Here is a 19154-nt window from a genome sequence, read left to right as displayed (position 1 = left end):
TCTCAACAGCGGTTGCCACTATGATTGCTATTATGTTGCCATTAGGAAATCTTAAGAATTGTGTGCTCACCATTTTGGACTTTTTGGTCCTTTGATCCTTGAGCAAGAGCCGTCTGGCGCCAGTGTCGGAGCACTCGTCGACACAGCGGCTTCGGGAGCCCGCGTGAGGTTCTGCGGCGGCTGTCGGAGACGCCGTGTCCCGCGGAGAGTCCACAGATGAGGATGAGCTGAGCGGCCACTTGCGCCTAGTTGCAGGTCCAGCCTCACTGGCACTGACATTACTCGCCGCGGCAACAGCGTTCGTCTCGGACGCGTCACACCCTACACACTCATCGTCAATGACGAGGCTGCCTTCTTCGGGCAGGTCGTCGTAGTCATCGGCGTCGACACCTTCGGACAAGGACTGCACCGCAGCGGCAGACTCGTCATCCTTCTCCTCGCGCTTCTCCATGGCATCTAGCAAGGGGAGGAACAGCTCGATGGCCTTCTGGTCCACCTCAGAAGCGTCCAGGGACCGCGACACGGGGCTCTCATCGCCCGACAAGTTCTCGTAGTTGTCGCTGAGAACGTAGTTGCAATTCCCTGTCTTGGAACGTTCTGGTACCTCTTCCTTCTTGCTCACCAAGTTACGGTCACCACGACGCGGTTCGTCCTCTGCTCCGTCTGTTCTTGGGCGCTGCTCGTGCTTCACGGGCTGCAGTTTGCTCTGCACCGGAGGCGGCGACGGTGAGAGCTCTGGTGATTCGGGCCGCTCGGAATACTCCTGGGGGGGAGACTTAGGGCGGAAAGACGGCGGCTCTGAGTCAGCCCTGTTGCGGGACCGGTTCTCGCGCTTCAAGATTAGCGACGGAACCTTGGCTTGGTGCCGTTCTTCCTGATGACGATGATTGGGATGACGTTGGCTGTGGTGCGACGACCGCGATGGAGACCTGGCGAGGGTAGGTCTCTCGGCCTTCGTACTCGCGTTCGACATTATGACGCGCGACTCTTCTACCCTGAAGATGGGCGGTTCCAGCTTGATAGTCTTGCGCACCTTGTCGATCACGCTCGGCAGCCGTGGCACACAGGTGAGGGCGCTACGCTCGAGGCATTCGCGCCGCAGCGCCTCCAGCTGCTCACCAGAGAAGCCGCCGTCCGCACCTTCTGCGTCGTCGCTGTCGTCGTCAGGCGGCGGTCTCGGCGGAGGTGCGACGCCATCTTGCCTGGCAGAGCCGTTGGGTCCGTTCGCACACGGGGGCGTTTGAGCCGTGCGAACGTCCTGCTCCCGGGTCATGGGCGGCTGCTGGCCCGTCTGCTGCATGGCCGCCTCACGTTGCCGCGGCATGCGGGCGCGGCACGACCGGTGCACTCATTGGAACAGCACGCAGCGACGCCGCCTGTCCGCGCCACCCCGCGACCCACGACGGACCTGCGAAACGCACACCACGCAAGAAGACCGTCAGTGCGCGAGTAGGGGAACAGCGTGCTTTCGAGTGAGAACTGAGCCAAACAGTTGCGAGCAGATAGCAACTGAGCAACTACTCTCAGAACAATCATAGTCACTTGCTCACCCACACCGAACATGGCCGGCAGCCTCAACCACCCAATTTTTTTATAGCGTAAATGGACGTTTGCACGCCCCCTGCCTGAAACGCCAATGATTATGACACTGTCATGACTGCCAAAATGGACCATTTACAGCAGAGATTTCTAAATGAACGTTCCGACTGGGCGAATGAACACGTGGAAAGACAGTTTTTTCCAGAATGTAGCCTATTTAAAGTGGCTAAGTATGTATTGTCTGCATATTACACAGAACTGTCCTAACTGAACGAAACTGTACCTAGCGAAGCTTGGAAATTTCCTCACACAACACAGCGGAGAACTGGCATCTCTGTAAGATACAAGCGTTTAACTCAGTGGTAAACGCAGCTAGCGCCTCGCGGATCTGGTTTGGGCACCATGCCTTGTTCACTAAGTCATGATACATCCGCTTCGAGGACCTAAAGAGGATGATAAAACCCCAGAACAATTCACCCTGGCTGAGTTGGCACGAACGACCCTTTCTCAGCCTGCCGGAGTGAGAGAGAGAGCACGAGGTCCAATTTTTAACACGACCACAAGTGCAGAGCACTTCGCACAAGAAAGAAACTCGATCCGATCGTTCAACCTGAGCCCAATGTCAACCACGGATATTCCCCAATTAACAATGGGCCCGATTCAGACATCATTTATACGGTCCAGGTTTACCCTCTCTCTATATATATCTCTCGCTCGCCCCTCGTTCCTCTGAGCCGTGTGGGACGCGCTGTTAAGCTCCCCCTTCTGCGACTAGCTCCTGCTGGTTGAGAGAGCGGTGGAAGTCCGGATTACGCACCGCTACCCGTGAGTACTCCAAAAAGACTGCCGTCAATGAATTAGTTTTAATCTCTCTCAACCACGGAGCTCGCTGCGTATTCGAACAAATGCACTGGTCTCGTATAGGCATCTGCATCAGGTCGACCCATTCCACATTCGTCGACCAATTGGACCCCTCCGAAGACCACAGAACACGCTGTTCACCGTTATGCCCTGCAGCGCATTCTGAATTAGCATGTGTATGGGTCCTTTTCGCGGAATAACAGGCGGCGCATCAAGGCCTGCCTTTATTTCTGCGCGAGCGACTACAGCCCCGGAAATGCACCCCCTTCACGCTCATGGATAGCAACACGGTCGATGCCTTTGACTTGCGGTGCCGCCCTGGTCACTGCGGTGGAATTGTGGTGATGAGCGGACAGACTCTGCCGCCCATAGCCAGTCCAGTGTCGTCCCATCTACATAAGCCAACTACCCGACGGGATGCCACGCCCTTCGCACCGTCAGTGGTACACGGATCGGGACTTTCTACCAGAACTGATTTGGGGAAGACGTAGAAAGGCATTGATTCTACATGGTGGCGCGGGGTCCGCACAAGACCGATGATGATACTACACATGATACAACGGCCTGTTGTAGGGGCCGTTGCGATTTCCCGCTGTGTCAGCGCTTGTCCCGTGTATTTTTCTCACAGCCTCTGTATGCCTTCGCGCTGTAATGAGTCACTACAAAAGGCTCCTTTAACACACAGCAACGGGCTCAACCTTTGCGTCCGACCTGCGACGTTCGCGAGGACATTGAGCATGTACCATGCCTGCGTCCTCGTTTCACGGCAATTAGGCTTTTGGTGATGGGCTTACTGGCCTACATAGGATGCATGTGTGGCTTAAACTCGATCAACTGTTGGCTCGTGGAGTATGCGAGTCTGGGAGCACTGCGAGAAGGTTTACTTTGGCCTCGGCATCTATACAAATTGCTTGTACCACACTCTGTAAATATAGTGTGCAAAGCCATACGACCCTGGCAGTGCATGCGCACGCACCTTAGATTGGTAAATGTTCGCACGTTTGCCGCATGATTTTACTGCAGAGCTGTATTGGGGTAGGTATCCGGACATTTTGCGATTTCCTCACATCATAACTTCTTAGGCTCCACGTGTATGAAGCGCGAGACTTTCCACAGCAAGAGGCGTTCCACGGCACGCGCTTTACCTCAACAACAGTAGAGAAGAAAAAAAGAGCAGCGGCGCAGCGCGTAGGAGACAGATCAAAGCCATTTGAAAACGTAAGGCGGAAGCGGATCGTGAAGTAAATGGTGTGAACCGGCAAGAGGACGACAGCCTACAATTATACAAAACCGCTTTCCCATTCAGAACCCTCAAGAAGTGCTTAGATGTCCTCGGACCGTGGGTTATTTGTGATGACCTCACCCCCCTGGTCGTAAGTCGATGGTTTCAGCGCGGATGCGTCGGGACAAAAAAGAAGTGGTTGACTCGTTTCGTGCTGGAAACATTTCGCTTGCTATGCCACAGCGATCCGGCACAACTGGCCACCCGGCTCCGTTCTTGCGTCGATTTGACATTATCCGAGAATGCGTCTGCAGGTGCGAGTACGGCGACCAATGCATATCGTAGCGGCAACAAAGCCATTGTGACTACCGCTACTAAGTGACATTGACTTTACAGCAATGCTGGTCAACTAAATTCGCACGGCGGAATGGACTCAAATGTTTCCATTCATTCACTCACGCACGCACATACACACGCACGCACACAACTGATGATGACAGTTGCGAATGTTTATGGCGCAAGGCCAACTAGGGCAAAGGGCGCCAAAACAGTGGTTATGTATGAAGGATGAAGATGTAAGCTGTAAAATCGCTCAACAAAAACAAAATTAAAATCAGTGAAAGACAATGAGGATGGCTGGTGTAAAAGGCCAGGGTGTGATAGTGAGTGGTATGAAATTAGGCGCAAAGCTACGCGTGATAGGAAATGAGGTGGAAAAGTTTGATTTCGCTAAGAAACTTAAAAGCGCGCTGTAGAGGAATCATGGGATCATCCGCTAAAAACAGTGCTGGGTGTAGTGGGATGTGTTGTCTGTATAATTGTGGGAAGTATGTGTTGTTGTTGTGTAGAGTGCTTTACACGTAATTAGAATGTGAATTACGAATACACACGCACAACTAGCATGCGGACGGAGCTCAAGCCATGTAAGCTGAAATGAGGCGCGAAGTGAGAGTGCTAAACTCCTACACAGACGCTTCGCCCGGTGGTAACCGTTATTTATACGTTTTTTTATTCCAAATAGCCAACAATACAAAATTTAACAAACGCAGACTGTTTTGGTGACAGATTAAAACTCTGCGAGGGGAGATTTTCCACACAAACGCTTCCGCAAGCAAAGCAAGCCATGCGTCTTTATTTTGTTCAATGCTCGAGCCAGCACTCCCATAGATTTAAAATATTCACCTCTCCCTTTTAGTCTGCTGCTGAATACGCTTTTTCCGACGGAAAAACAAAACAAAACCTTCTATTCGTACCCTAACTGCGGACACGAATACCCAGCCTTTATCAGACGTGTAGACGTTAGATGTTTCAATGACGCTATTCGTGAACTTAAAGAAAATTTTCACTTGGCATAATCGATGAGAAACTTCGCTAAATTTCTTGGTTTCATTGATTGTAGGGTTTAACACGCCGACGCAACGCAGGCAATGAGGCGCGCCGTAGTGGAGGGCTCCGGATTAATTTTGACCACCTGGGGATCTTTAACGTGCGCCAAAATCTCGAACACGCGGGCGTTTTTGCTTTTCGCCTTAAAGCGCTCTAATTTCTTAAAGCGCTCTACGATATACACACCGAAGCTTCGATACAATTCAAGACGAACGTCGCATCTGGATTTAAATATTGAAATTACGTGCCGCTTTCTCTTTGTGACTCAATATTCGCGGAATTTGTTCCTTTGTGCAATTCGCACAACAGAAACTACGCGAGAAACAAATGGTCATTTCACTTAAAGCCCTGTAAGGACAAAGCATTCAAGTAAACAAGTCTATTTAATTGATAGGTAGATTACAATGGAATAAAAATAGACTGACCCATTCATCTTCACTCCGCCACAAGTTCCGATGAACATTATCCCGCGATTTTCAATTTCCACGTAGCCACCCATCCGCGCAGCCAATGGCACGCCATTTTCACGCTTGCTGCCGGCACTTGGTAAACAAAAACAGCCAGACAAGAGAAGTCCACGAAGAACGGCCGACATGTGGCGAAAGATAAGTGCCGAATTTAGCTCGCTTTGTCTTGATACCGAGAAGTTGCAAGGAATATAGAAGTGCGTCGAGGTGTTTACGCGGCCCTTAATGTAACCTAATATTAGCCGCCTGCCGCCTATTCCACAACGACTGCGTGCAACCGCAGCTGCCGTTCGGCTTCCCAGAATCCTCCTCACCAGCAGTTGTGAAATGCGCAACACAAGTGAAATTTAGCGACATCACCATCCATTTCGGCCTCTCACACATTTGGAGAACGGATGGTGAAATGAGTGACGACGCATTGTTCGAAAATCAGCAGAATGTCTTGTTTATCGCGCTAAGGATTTCGCAGCCGGCCGGCCGAGCACTACTGGCACGCAACAATCGTTCGCAGACGATGGAAATAGGTAAACAGACATAGTTTGCGGAATAATAGGCGCTGTTGCTATCATGCGAAACAGAAATGTCAGGAATTTCCAAAAAACTATATTAACCGGAGCTTGAATTACTTAAGGTTCGGCTCATTGTGGCGTTAGCCCCCTAGCTGAGCACTAGTGACGATAACCAAATGACGACTACAACGCGGGTTAAGCATAGGATGAATGAGAACGGGGGGAGGGGGGGAGATTCTGCAAAACGACGGTTTCGTTTCACTCCCCCCCCCCTCCCTCACGTAATGCAAAAGTACTACGAAAACTTCCGAGGACACCTAAGCATTTTTCACGAGTTTTGAGTGCGAAAGCATTCATGTCTAATCACACGTCGGTGAGTGTTCTTTCGGGTTTCGCGATGCGCGTAATGTTTTCGGGTTTTTGGTGCTGCGTATATTTTTACGAGAATCGCGATTAAATGGGGCGGGTTTCTACGTTAGCATGTTGGCTGTAGACCGAAATGATTTGAACAAATATTGCACAGAAACCTACTGCCGCACACAGTGGTCTGGCTCGCGGGTGCCTACTGCGCCGCTGGGGGAGGCCCGAGATGAGCGTTGCCAAATGACGTGTCGCTGAACGGTGGCCGAAGGCACCGCGGCACTCCCCGGTTTCCACATGGTTCTGCGCATGCCCAGTTGGTGCCTAACAGTGCGGTCTTTTTCTTGTGTTTTATTAATGCAACGTTGCGCAGTCACGTGGGTTAAAAAGCCATTTTGCTGCGACAGATACCGCTGATCACCGGCGAACCGGTAACCCCAGTTATAAGTCGTCATCGCCTTCACCGACACGAGTTGACCAGCAAACAAAACCATCATTGCCACGAGGTCGGATAAGGTGCAGATCAGCGCGAAGACACGAGGGAACGGTATAGGTGAGAGCTTGCGCCATCTTTGGCAGATGATGCGTAAATACCATTGAAGTGTAAGCGCCTTGCCAGTGAGAGTTGGCCAACAGCGATCAATCACAGCACGCCGGAAGTAGAAGCAGCAATGAAACAGCGGCGGCGTGCCCGTGTACGAGAGTATGTGAGAGAGCACAGAAAAACTGCCAGTTACAGAAATATAGCCCGAACAAGACACCTCCGTAGGTACAGCGACCACTGGCACTGAATATCGAAGCAGGAGTAACCATGCTCGGAATTCACAGCAGTAAAAGCATCGCAGCAGTAATGCTCAAACGCCGAAGATACCAACAGAGTCTCGTGTACATATTAGGATAATCTGGCGCTGCCCGCTGTTACGATTCAACACGCCGCTACCATGTGCGCGCGTGCTACAAGTTTGGTGCAGTGCGGGAAGCTCCGTGTGCTTGGCGGCAAGGCCCATCTTCCTCGAACATGTTTCGACAAGCCGGAGTGCGTCCGCCCCGCGGGCTTACGCTGGCGGTGAAACACGCCCGCGGCAATTGCAAAACAAACTGTTCTACCGGAGATAGCGTTGAGACTTGAATCTGCAAGCGGACGCCGCCTGCGGAGACCTTTCGTTTCCCACCCTTCTCAGAGTGTTCTTGTGTGTCGGTCCCTTGTTCGGGCCGTGTGCAAAGCACTGGGGAGGCCGAGGAGCCGTTAACACTTCTGCGTGTAAATTCAGCGCTTTCAGTGACCCAGCCGAGACCACATCGGGCTTCCGTAAGGAGCGCTGCTCGGTCCGAGTCAAGCTGTAGACACGCCCGTAACGGTGCCGTTCCTGTACAGCCACTGATCATCTCTCGTCATGCAGTAAAACCAGTTATGTTTCGCCCTCTACTCTTTGTCGCAAACACCAAAGCAGCTCTTCTGCTCACCGCTCATCCACCACGCCACAACTAGATGATTGAGCCGACGGAGCTCGGTACGGGGACGCTTTAGCCAATGTAGCGCCCCGTACACAAAGAAAAAAAAAACTGGCGAAGCTTGCACCAAGTCGCGCAAGGCTTCAACCAAAGCGAAGCTGCAGGATCTATCTCTACGTGAGCACTGAAGGACACATAAACACGCATTTGTACACGTTTTAAATTGTTTATTTACAGGCTCCGTCGTCGTTTCGCACTGTGGAAGTCGTAGTCATCGTCATATGCACCCATGTCGTCGTGTTCGTCATGCCAAGTATTACATGCGCGGTAGCGCTTGACGGCAGATGGGGCGCAGCGGCGGCGCGTACGTGCAGGACGCATGCGCGGCGTTCCTGGAGTCGCGTCAAGGTTCCGTGGAGCAGCTGTTGCGCCAGCTGTGGCGTTGGTGGTTGCTAGGCAGCGCGAGGCGTCCCTCGGGGTTGTCGCCAGTTTTTTTTTTTTTTTCTTTGGGTAACGTCATTGCGCGAGCCGGGGACGCTCGGCGTGCTCGCCACGAGGCGCGCGCTCACGAGCGAGCGGCATTTTCTTGGAATTTTTAACGCATTACACGCCCCACATTACGGTCAGCTACAACAGCTCCGCTGTTAAAAACGACAAAAAACTTTTAAAAAGACAACAGTAACGAATATAACAACTCTCGAAGCATTTCATAGTTTCCACGACAAGACGTCTACCTTCGCTTCAGAGAGCGCTTCTTTGCTGGCAGGAAATGTGAGAGCATAATTGATAACACAACTGATTGCCCAGGCTGAGTCAGAAGCTGTTACGGTCAGGTGCCAGTGTTGGCCAACGACGGAAGGGTAAAAAAAAGATGCACAAAAGGTAGCAAATTTTTGTTTTAGTGGAAATATCGCATCTCTTGTATAACCTGGCTTTTCTCGGGCAGCTCACGATACCTTGCTTGCCTATAAACCAATATTTGACACTCGCTGATTTTCTCTGGCGTTTCCCTTCAATTTCTTGCGATGTTAAACAGCCCACCACAAAGTTTTCAGAATGAGACCGGCTACCCTTTTCAACTTCGCCTGTACACCAGCATTCGAAGACGGCGCCAAGGAGACCTTTTTTTTTATTGGCTTTACCCTATCCCGACAATATATGGCCAGTCAGAACAGGCTATAGGAAAGAACGCGATGCACAGGGAAAGCTGGGAAGAGAGCCTCCGGACCGGATGGCCATCAAGCCCCGCCCCTTGTTAAGCGCTCTCGTGCGGTGCTGCCGCCTAGGGGAAGATGGAAGCGCGCGCGCAGTTTGGCCGTCACAGCTTTTACGGTGGTTCCGGGGGCGTAGTGTATTGCGCAAATAATATCGGAGTTTTGACGCTGCCTATCCATACACACTGTAGGATTATGAAACAAAGAGTGCTTCAAACAATGGTTTTTAAAAGCCGCTCGCTTCGTCGCTGAATATCGGGTCTATTTGTTTAAGAATAACAAAGGCGACAGCAGTGCCCTGTTTTTTACCAGTCGTTGGAACACTATAGTTCTCGCCTACGAGAGAAAACAATCATTTTCTTCCAGTGCTGATGCATGTAGCAAGCCCAAAACGCTTAGTCTGTGCTGACAGGTGTAAACAATATTTTCTTACAATAAAAAAAACCGGGCATTTGCGACGCCTGCATTACTTGAAAAAAAAAACAGACCAAAAAATGCGACCTTGCTGCAAAGTTTGAACGTAGTCAAGCCAGCCTTGTATCTGAATAAATGTTTTTGAAGCGGCCTTTTTATTGTTGCACTATTAGGTATGGTCGCCAGTAGCAGGCTGGTACGATACGCCTTCGCGTTTACCCTGTAGACAACTTTTGATTGCGTTGTACCCTATGGCAACCATTTAAGCGAAATGGGAACCATGGTAGAAAGACAGCATATTTGTATAATGTTTACCAGCAGAGGTTTTTGTCTGTTAAAAACCTGCACCGAGAAGAATTTGCCAGATACATATGTATGCTCCCACCTAATGCTTTGGCGAGCTCCTTCTACCCCCTTTAGCCATTCACGATTTGTGACGCCACAAATCATACTGCGCGGAAGTGAATGAGGCGGATACCCGCTCTAACGTGGCATTTCATACTGTAACTCTTGCGATTGCTGTAGGTAATTCCACGACACTGCGACCCATCGGTATAAGGCAAGTCGCTTTTTACATTTTATAGTGAACCCCTAACGGGACAGACATCCGATTTTTGTGGAGTGCATACCCTCTAACTCGTATGAAAGCCAGCGTTTTATATAGTGGGGTAACCAGAATAAATTCGTAAACAAATTGCCGGAAACAATTTTAATTTGGCATTAAACTTCCTTAAGTATGAAAGGTGGTGTCATGAATACTGTCTAAACGTTACACTGCAGTACGTGCCCCGGTCACGTTACGTGCAAACCTTGCAGCTACTTAGACGTCTATTCACTTACTGAAAGCCTTTTAGCACAAGTATTTGTACAAGTTCAGATTTTTATCTTCTGTTTGCTGCATCGAAGAGCGTCGTAAAACCTTAATTATTCGCGTGCAACCAACAGCTCAGTTTCGATTTCGGAAACCTCGATTGGCTGTTGGCGTCGCGGCTGTTTATAACGCAAAAAAAAAAGAACTTTCAATGCGTAATTGAAAAAAAAAAGATGCACAGAAGAATAAGAACGCCTGAAATTAAACATTTTTTGCTGGAGAAAAGTTTTTAAATACAGCTTTTCATCTCACATACATACGAAAGTATGTTGCGCTTGTCTATGTCATGGTTGCCTGTATTAGTTTTGGGCAGGACACGTACGGTAGGTAGATATAAAAATTCCGATTTAAAAAGTTCTAGGGCGCTATCAGCAAAACCGTTTCCGGTTAAGGTGTTGCAAATTATGCCCCTTCATTTGGACTAGAGAACATACACTCGAGAAAAATCGGTTGTCTGCCCCATTAAAAAGAGCTCGGCCAAACAAGCTAGAGACATACTGGACATCAAAAGAAACAAGGAAATGGAATTTGGCGCACACGATGAGGCATGTGGCAGCTCATACACATGATCATCCAGGCTAATAAGTCACCCATAATTATTTGCTGTCAAATGTCCCAGTAAAACAACGGCTGCGCCAACTAACGAAAGAAATTGCGCCTGGCAATGAGCTATCTAGCCGGCCATATTGGGGTGACATTACTATTTTCACAGAGCGCTGGAACTGTCCGTAAATGAGTGAAAATCTGGCGGCAACACTATCACTTTTCCTTGCTAGAAAAATGCTTACCATATGGTAGCCTACCACAGTGTAAGCGCAGCCAATTAGTACCATCTTTTCGACACTTGACACCGCTCTGCAAAAGCGGACTTATCGCTTTTAGTTTCAAGAAAGGGAAGCAGCGTCTAACCATGCTTGTGTCGTTTTACCAAAAAAAAAAAAAGTCACAAGGAGGAAAGCTTTCTGTTCCCGAATTTTTGCCGCAATAACATGCAATAACTGCTACAAATAAGTGCACATCGATGCTGTGTTAGAATGACAGCTCCAACCTTATCAGAACGACGAATAAGCACGATTCTAAAACTGGCGCTCCTTGCCAGTCTTAATCCTCCGAGCTGTTTTGAACAAACGTCGTAGAGTGCACACGGAAGAACTACGCATGGTACGTTAAAAACACGAATTACGATCACTGAAACAAGTTCACCCAGACTGCGAAGATTGATAACTTCACCCGAAGGTTTTTACCAGTAGCCTCGTAGTGGGGTGCCCCCATTAGCATCCACGTATTGTCGGGCACTGCAGGAACTCCTAAATTCTACTGCGGCTGGGACTAAACGCGGGTGACGCAGATATCTAACAATATATTTCATCGCAGCAGACTAACTGCAGAACCTTCACGAATGGTGGGAAAATAGTTTCTCCAAATGTGCATCTGTGCAGTTGTAATTGACGCATATGACTGCACCTCGCTTGAGGCGAAAGCGCCGCGCGCGATCCGCCAAAACAAACACTACGGAGTACATGTATCTAAACAACGTGCGTTTCCCTGAGTTACCCGTGCGCATCACTGCGGATTCACTCAGATACCACGGTTATTTACTCGGTTTATAGACCCGCCGCGGTGGCTCAGTGGCTAAGGCGTTGCGCTGCTGAGCACGAGGTCGCGGGTTCGATTCCCGGCCGCGGCGGCCGCTTTTCTGATGGAGGCGAAAAGCAAAAACGCCCGTGTGTACGAGATTTCGGCGCACGTTAAAGATCCCCAGGTGGTCAAAATTAATCCGGAGCCCTCCACTACGGCGCGCCTCATCGCCTGCGTTGCGTCGGCGCGTTAAACCCTACAATCAATCAACTCGGTTTATAGGCGCGAACCAATGCGATATAGTACTTTTACGGAGGGAATGCGCAGAAATGTGCCGATACATGTGGCGTTGTCTAGCTGCCAGGTTAGAAAGCTGTGCGCATTCGCTAATCTCCTACACGTTTGAGAGTATGGCCTCCCAGTAGATCAAAGGCCTGCTCAGTGGAGCAACGCCGCAAATTTGTTTATTTGCGCAGCCAAACAAGAAGCGACTTACGGGCCAAGCTTTCACGTCTTACATGGTCCAACCTGCTTGCAGTGCTGGCTTGGGAACTTGGCTTCATACTATAGATAAGAGCCGCGCCTGCATGCTGCCATGCTGGCGCACGGGAACACAAAAGTTCAGTGTCAAGTTAAAGGGACCCTGCAATGTTTTCGATAAAGGCTCTCACTCATCCCTTCGTGCCTGTAAGAACTGGAAAAGCTATAGTTGTCGTCAGCACAGAGCGACGCAGCGTGATTTGCTCGTCACAGCAGGTGCACCTTTCAATTTCTGCTTTGCTTTTGCTGCGGTTTTCGTTGAGGTGGCCATCGAATGCGTTTATTAGCGCAACTGAAAGGACGTCGGCAAGGGCCACAATATAGCACGAGTGGCGTCACTTCAGCGCACTAACAAGGTCCATACCGAAAAAGACAGACAAATCTTTTGGGCAATTCAGCTTCGAAGGCAGTGCTATTTGACTGAGGTGCTTTGTGACATCCTATACTATGTACTGGATGCGCTTGTTCTGAAAGCATTGCAGGTTTTCAGAAAAGTTGAGAAATATGTCGCTGGGTACCTGTAAGCGCAAGACTATGGTTAGTTCTTTAAATGCCACTGCCATTTTATAGCTACTTCACTCAGTTTTGGTCTGTCGGTTACTGTAACCAGGATGGACTGTCGGTATCTGTCCAAGCGTTTTTCCACGGTAAGGCATAAAATTTGACCTCCAAACAGAGGATGGTGGAGAGGGTGGAGGGACGGTGGGAGAGATCGCATGCAGGAGAGGGCTTTGCAGAAAAAGCACGTTGACCTACAAACCGAGGAGAGTGGGTGAAATGAATTCAGCTCACCAACGTAAGTCTGTCACACATCCGGAAGATTGATAACAGCGTCTCCCTCACCGTCATTGGAGTTCAGTTCTGTTTATTTTCTCTCCCCTCAAAATACAGATGACACCGGCAAGACGAAAGAAGTATTTTTTTACCTGATACACGGTGAGGACATACAATAGCTTATCCCCTTTTGTTTATGCAGTGGTGGCGAAAGGCGCAGCTAAATATTTATACTGACAGTGCACTCGTTTACGCGGCATCCGATCTACGAGCCACGCCGTATTCTCAAACACTCGGAGAAGGTTGCGCATGCGCGAAGCTTCTAGATCGGGGAGCTTTAGAAAGAGCAGCGTGTATAGAAGAGTGTGCGCTTCGTTGTTCCCATCTCTCTGCTTTACCCCTGCATGATTTCATGCGCAACTTGTCCCACCTTGTGCACTAATGTAAAACTTTCATTGACGATTCTGCCACCGGCAACAATGCTTGATCTGTTCCTACACATCGGCAAGTAAATGTTATCGCCGTTTTACAGCCAAAAACAAACGTTACGAGGACAGTTAGCATGCGCAAAGCGTCGCCATCGTAGTTCGATACGAAATGTTCAAACGTTGTCCCGAAAATCGTTAGTTGGCACGGAAGCTGCATTTACGACGGCGACAAAATCTGGCTTCATCGCGAATAAGTGTTCTAAGCGGCCTAAAAAAATCCGAAGCCGTCATCCGACGTGCCTTCCATGTGCAGTCACGGCGCGTTAAATTTTAAAATTGAATATCGAATACGCGTTGCGGCAATATGGCTTCTGGGACACTGCCTCGTGTGAGCTGATGCTGTTTCGTCCCCCGACAAACACACATGAGCGGCTCAAGCAGCGCAGGAAATACACAAAGCAGGCAATTCTGACACCACAGATCAAAACACCAAAGCTTGCACATACCACAAAAGATGACTCAGCGTCGGTTCCAGACACACGTGGTCCAGGCACCATGAAACGCGCATTGCCTCTCGGCTCTTTCCTGGGCACGCTCGCACAGGCTTGGTAGCGAAACTGGCACGAAACCACAGCGCAGAACCCGGACGGCATGCAGACCACAAGCTGCTTCCCTTCCCTCGCGAACAGGGTTAGTCCTGGGAGCGCGCGGTTCGGGGCGATCAGGAATTGGCGGCAATGGCGACGGGGGCTCGACACGGCGCATGCACGTACGCGGGCGCTCCAGTTGTTCTCGCGCAGCCCCTTTTGCCCACGGAGGCCAGCGCAGTTGTTTTCGCCGCTGAAGCAAGTGCCCCGGCGAACATCACCGCATGATAGGAGCCATATTCGCAGCTGCTCCGTCGATCAGGTCATAGGAAGCATGCATGCCGCCGCAGCTGTGCCAACATACCGCGCCGCACTCATGTGCAGGTGCGACGATGATGTGCGGCGGACACAAGCGTCGCAGGTTCATGCTCACTCACACAAGGCGACATGGCCGCACACGCAACCCGCTGCTTGTCGCGAGGCCTTCGACGGCCCATTCAGCGCCTTCGCTGTTGTGAAGATGTTGCTAAGTAAACGCACAGATTTAGTATATTGACTCTAGAAGGAAACGGCGCCACTGGGCCCATATGCACTGGAACCGCGCATCACATTATGGTTGCCATGGTACGAAGGAGTTCGAAGGAGATAGAATAGATGATAGGTGGCACTTGATGAGCGACATAATAGCGGCCAAGATCCCTCCATCTTCACCTCACGTTTTGGCAGCCTGCTGTGATACCCGTCGCGGTGTCAGCGCGTTTCTTTTTGCGCCGCCAGATGCCGCCAGTTTGACGTGGACCAATTGCTAGTGACGTTATCTAGCAGCCCCAGAAAGCGAAGCTTCCCCCAATGCCTTGCTGCTTGCTGCTTGCTCCGTGGTCTCGGCAGCCACGGCATGTATTTCTAAAGCTCCTATTAGCAGTTGCGCCCAAATAGTCAAGCTCCGATTAATATGAAACCAAATCCCGCAGCTATGACATTTCATACGCGAGGACACGTAGTTAAGATCTCTGCTTCAGAAGTGCAGTGACATGGGCTGATACCCAACGCTTTGGGGACGTCAAAAGCGCTTTGATCTTCAGCTATTGTTTATTCAACTATTGTGTTTCATGTGTATTATTGAACTATTGACACCTGTCACAGCAAAAGAGCGGACCATTATCCGCTTCGTTTGTTGCACAACAAGCAAGCGTGGAACGATGATTGAACGGTGCGTTTCGGAAGCATACGACGGCTGTTTGCGCACTGCTGCTTGCACGTGCTGCGCCAGTGCGGGGTATGAAGCAATCTTATTTCTTCTAAAACAATTACCCTTAGGTTATCTTAACTTACCCGTTGTCTACGCCCACCTGCAACCTAGACCGAACTTCGTTGGCTGTGGCCGCCAGTAAACGCTTGAGTAGTTCAGCCTCCAGAGCTCGATATTGCGTGCAGTTTTCCCGAACAAGAAGTTGAATTATGAGGCAGCACGTGAAAAAAAAATTACCCCATTGCATTGAAATTGCTGTTACAGCTTCTCCGGAAAGAATAGAGGACAACGGAAATTGATAGCACTGCGCTTGCTAAACAAGGAAATTACAGCTGAGCTCAAAGCTCCAGAAGTGTGGCAACAAAGGGTACGACGGTTTTGTTGCAATGGTAACAAAGTTTGCAATGGTAACAAAGTTGTCCTCGAAATAAGCATCTGTTAGGAAGTGGTTTGTGTTGGCAAGCAGACTGCAGTAGCTACGGCAACAATGGGTTAGCGAAAGACATCTAGGTCAAGGAGACAAAATTTGGACACTTTTTGCTCTTTCTGTCCACAATTTTGCTTCTCCGCGACACATCAGCCTTCTTTTGTTCAAGCCGGTTGCTTCCCACAGCATAGAAACACGAACTCTTTTTCAACAAGGTTGCGACCAAAAAACGCAGTTGAGCTGGATGCGGAAATACGTATAGGCGTATTGGCACGAAACAAACCAAATGTTTAACAGTGAGTCCCACATGACATTAACGTTATATTAAATATATGAACAAAAAGTCGATGGGTCGGACCACTCACGATGCCGGATTACCCAAAATATATTTGGGTTTCGCTGGGTTGCACCCATTCACAAAACAAAACACGACTGACCAGGCCGCAGTCCAAAGGAGTTCACGGAACTGCTGCGCCTTGCCGGCCGCCAATGTCAATGAGATCGCCGGCGCCGGGAGCGACCGTGTCGCGTTCGACGCCGCGCTCTCTTTCCCCCTTTCGCGTTTTTGCTGCTGCTGCTGCGCCGCTCCCTCTCCGCTGCTCTAGTGCAGCGTCGAGCGCCGACGCCACACTCTCTCCAGCACTCGGCTGCTCATTCCGTACACAGGTTTCTGCTCGCGGACGCGTTCTCTTCCCGAACATTTCCCGGCTCGGGTAAAGCCTCTGGGAACGCATTTAGGGAGCAGCACACAGCGGCTACAAGTAAACAGCTTAGCTGTAAAAACACTTGAGCGTTCCGCCCTTGCGTGTTGTTTTCCCATTTTTGCTTCGTTGTCTTTGTCTTTTATTATGCGATGAAGCTTGCGAGATGAAAACGTAGAAACGAGCCCTTCTTCTGGATCTCTTGTTTGCACTAGAGTACCCAGACTGTTAAATGTACACGCAGGCCCAACCTTGGGGCGGGAGAAACGGCAAGGACATTCCAGGTCGTACGACGCAACAGGGAATGCGAAAAACCAAACGAGCTCAGCGGCCTTGGCAGGAGTTGAATAAACTGCTCGTCCAAGCAGCGACTGACCTTTCGCTTGAGCCAAAGAAATGCGATAAGCAATCATAACTAACGCGTCAAATGGAAGCGGTATGGCAGCCGCAAAATAGTGGGCAGACTCGGCCGAGATCATCCGAATTCGCCCCTCACGCCCATTCATCATGCTACTCCAAATTCCACCCCAGCCACAAACACCCCACCATCTATTCCCACGTCCCCCACTTGACCTGGCGTCTTCCTACTGCAATAAAGGCTCTCTCTCTCTCTCTCTCTCTCTCTCTCTCTCTCTCTCTCTCTCTCTCTCTCTCTCTCTCTCTCTCTCTCTCTCTCTCTCTCTCTCTCTCTCTGTTATGCAGTCGAGGCTTAAACAGTTACGCTTTCGGGGCCGCGGTATAGGCGGTATTTGTTGAAAATTTTAGCAGTCAATTTCTTCTATTGGCAACGCTGGAAACGGCCACAGACATGGCCGATGCGCCACGGACGCGGCGCGGCTTGGGCCACTGCGGCCGCACGCCGAAGAAAAAAAAAACACCGGCGTGCGTCATCTGCTCCGTTCCAATCCGATTCTAAACGGTGGCGTCAACAGAGATGTTATTAATCGCACTCACATTGAACTCGAGGTAATACTTTGCGTTCGGTAGAATTTGTAACGTGAAGCGACGTCATGTGTTTCACAGCCGTGCTTAGCCTGGACAAGTACCGCCATCCCGCGGAGCCTGACGTAACGAGTGACGGCGCACTCGCACGGTTGCATGGAGGAAAAGAGGGGTGCTTCAGCTGCGGGCCGTGCGCACAACGTCGCCTAGCAACAGACGCTTGGCCACAGATATGGCGGCGCACTCGCATGGTTGTCTGCATGTATTCCACGCCATTGAATACCGGCTATACGTCAGCCGTAACGCGGCCTGCGCGGTACAAAACAAAAACAAATTAGTGTCATAAGCCATGGAGTTGCACTTTAGCTATGAGGGGTGTGGGGTGTTGGCAGTACCACATTTGGGTCTTCTTTCTTGGGAAATCTTTCTTCGCATTGTGCTAAGTGCAGCCAATGCAAACCTAGTTTTCCTGCCACTAACATTTTATTTAGGCACCGTGATCAAACAACCCGCGAAATCATGGAGGCATTCCACATAGCAGAACGAGGTGGTAAGCGTGTAAGCCAAACAAGCGTATGTCTCCATCCTAAAGAGATTGCATATCTGCGTGTGTCTTGACTGTAGCATGTGTATATCTAGTTGCGGTATCACCGTGACCTTTGTAAATTTGTTTCGGCCATGCGCACTGTCTTTTTATTACTTTATTGTTTGTGTTGAGTATTTATATTCACCCTTCCTGATATTAAAATTTGGTTGTTAGACCAGCGGCTGTCGTTGTGTTTCACTTCCTTCGTCTTTGTCTGAGTTCGCGCTGGTTTTATCCAAGAATGTCTTTCCAACTAGCCCAGCTTGCAACCCTCCTTGCTCGGTCAGTCTGGTGGTCGGGTCCGGTCCTATCCGGGGCCCATCACCCGCAGCGCTTCGGTGGCGCACGCCACTGGGCCAACAGCTGCCGATTACCGGCCTTGTGGCTTGAAGCGTACGCTCGGCAGGTACTCCCCCCTCTGCCCCATGGCTAAGAGTGTCATACCAGGGCGGGTTGCTGTACCCGCCGCGGTGGCTCAGTGGCTAAGGCGTTGCGCTGCTGAGCACGAGGTCGCGGGTTCGATTCCCGGCCGCGGCGGCCGCTTTTCTGATGGAGGCGAAAAGCAAAAACGCCCGTGTGTACGAGATTTCGGCGCACGTTAAAGATCCCCAGGTGGTCAAAATTAATCCGGAGCCCTCCACTACGGCGCGCCTCATCGCCTGCGTTGCGTCGGCGCGTTAAACCCCACCATCATCATCGGGTTGCTGCACCGTGCAACACCCGGAATTAAATCCTGTCCTGGGGAGCTACTTCGTCTTGTCGTAGTGACTGCACACACGTGGCGAGGGCCGCCGCTGCTGTATACGGCTTGGCTCCCTCGGGCCCCACGTTGGGCGCCAGATACGTGGGCCTCAACTGGGCAATGCATTCACTAAAATGCGAAAACATGTTTCTAGCGCGGCCTTTTTGTCATTCACAGCTCGCGCCTGAGACAACGCTCCAAACGAAGCATAAGAAGACGCCTTAGTTCTTAAGCGCTACCAAGGCCACCTTTCTTGTGAAATCAGAATACACAGGTAGTTCCTCAATGCAACCAACGACAAGCTG

At 50.4% G+C, this 19154-nt stretch overlaps 1 protein-coding gene across 4 annotated transcripts in view; it reads right to left on the bottom strand.

Moving 5' to 3' along the window:
* The window catches only part of LOC144145856 (uncharacterized), a 176348-nt gene that overhangs the window by 43582 nt on the left and 113612 nt on the right, over nt 1-19154 (bottom strand). For 2 of the 4 annotated variants that reach the window (XM_077677661.1, XM_077677660.1), the window contains exon 3: nt 71-1408. In XM_077677661.1, coding sequence (XP_077533787.1) covers nt 71-1324 — 1254 coding nt within the window. In that variant the 5' untranslated portion in view covers nt 1325-1408. Of the gene's footprint in view, nt 1-70; nt 1409-5433; nt 5714-14121; nt 14546-19154 lie in introns of those variants that run through there. The other 2 variants (XM_077677663.1, XM_077677662.1) reach the window with 2 other exon arrangements.

Source organism: Haemaphysalis longicornis, unplaced genomic scaffold, assembly GCF_048455015.1.
Source record: "Haemaphysalis longicornis isolate Haplotype H1 unplaced genomic scaffold, Haemaphysalis longicornis Haplotype H1 scaffold_7, whole genome shotgun sequence".
NCBI lineage: Eukaryota > Metazoa > Arthropoda > Arachnida > Ixodida > Ixodidae > Haemaphysalis > Haemaphysalis longicornis.
Note: the sequence above shows the minus strand (reverse complement) of the source record. Positions and strands in the feature narration are given on the sequence as shown.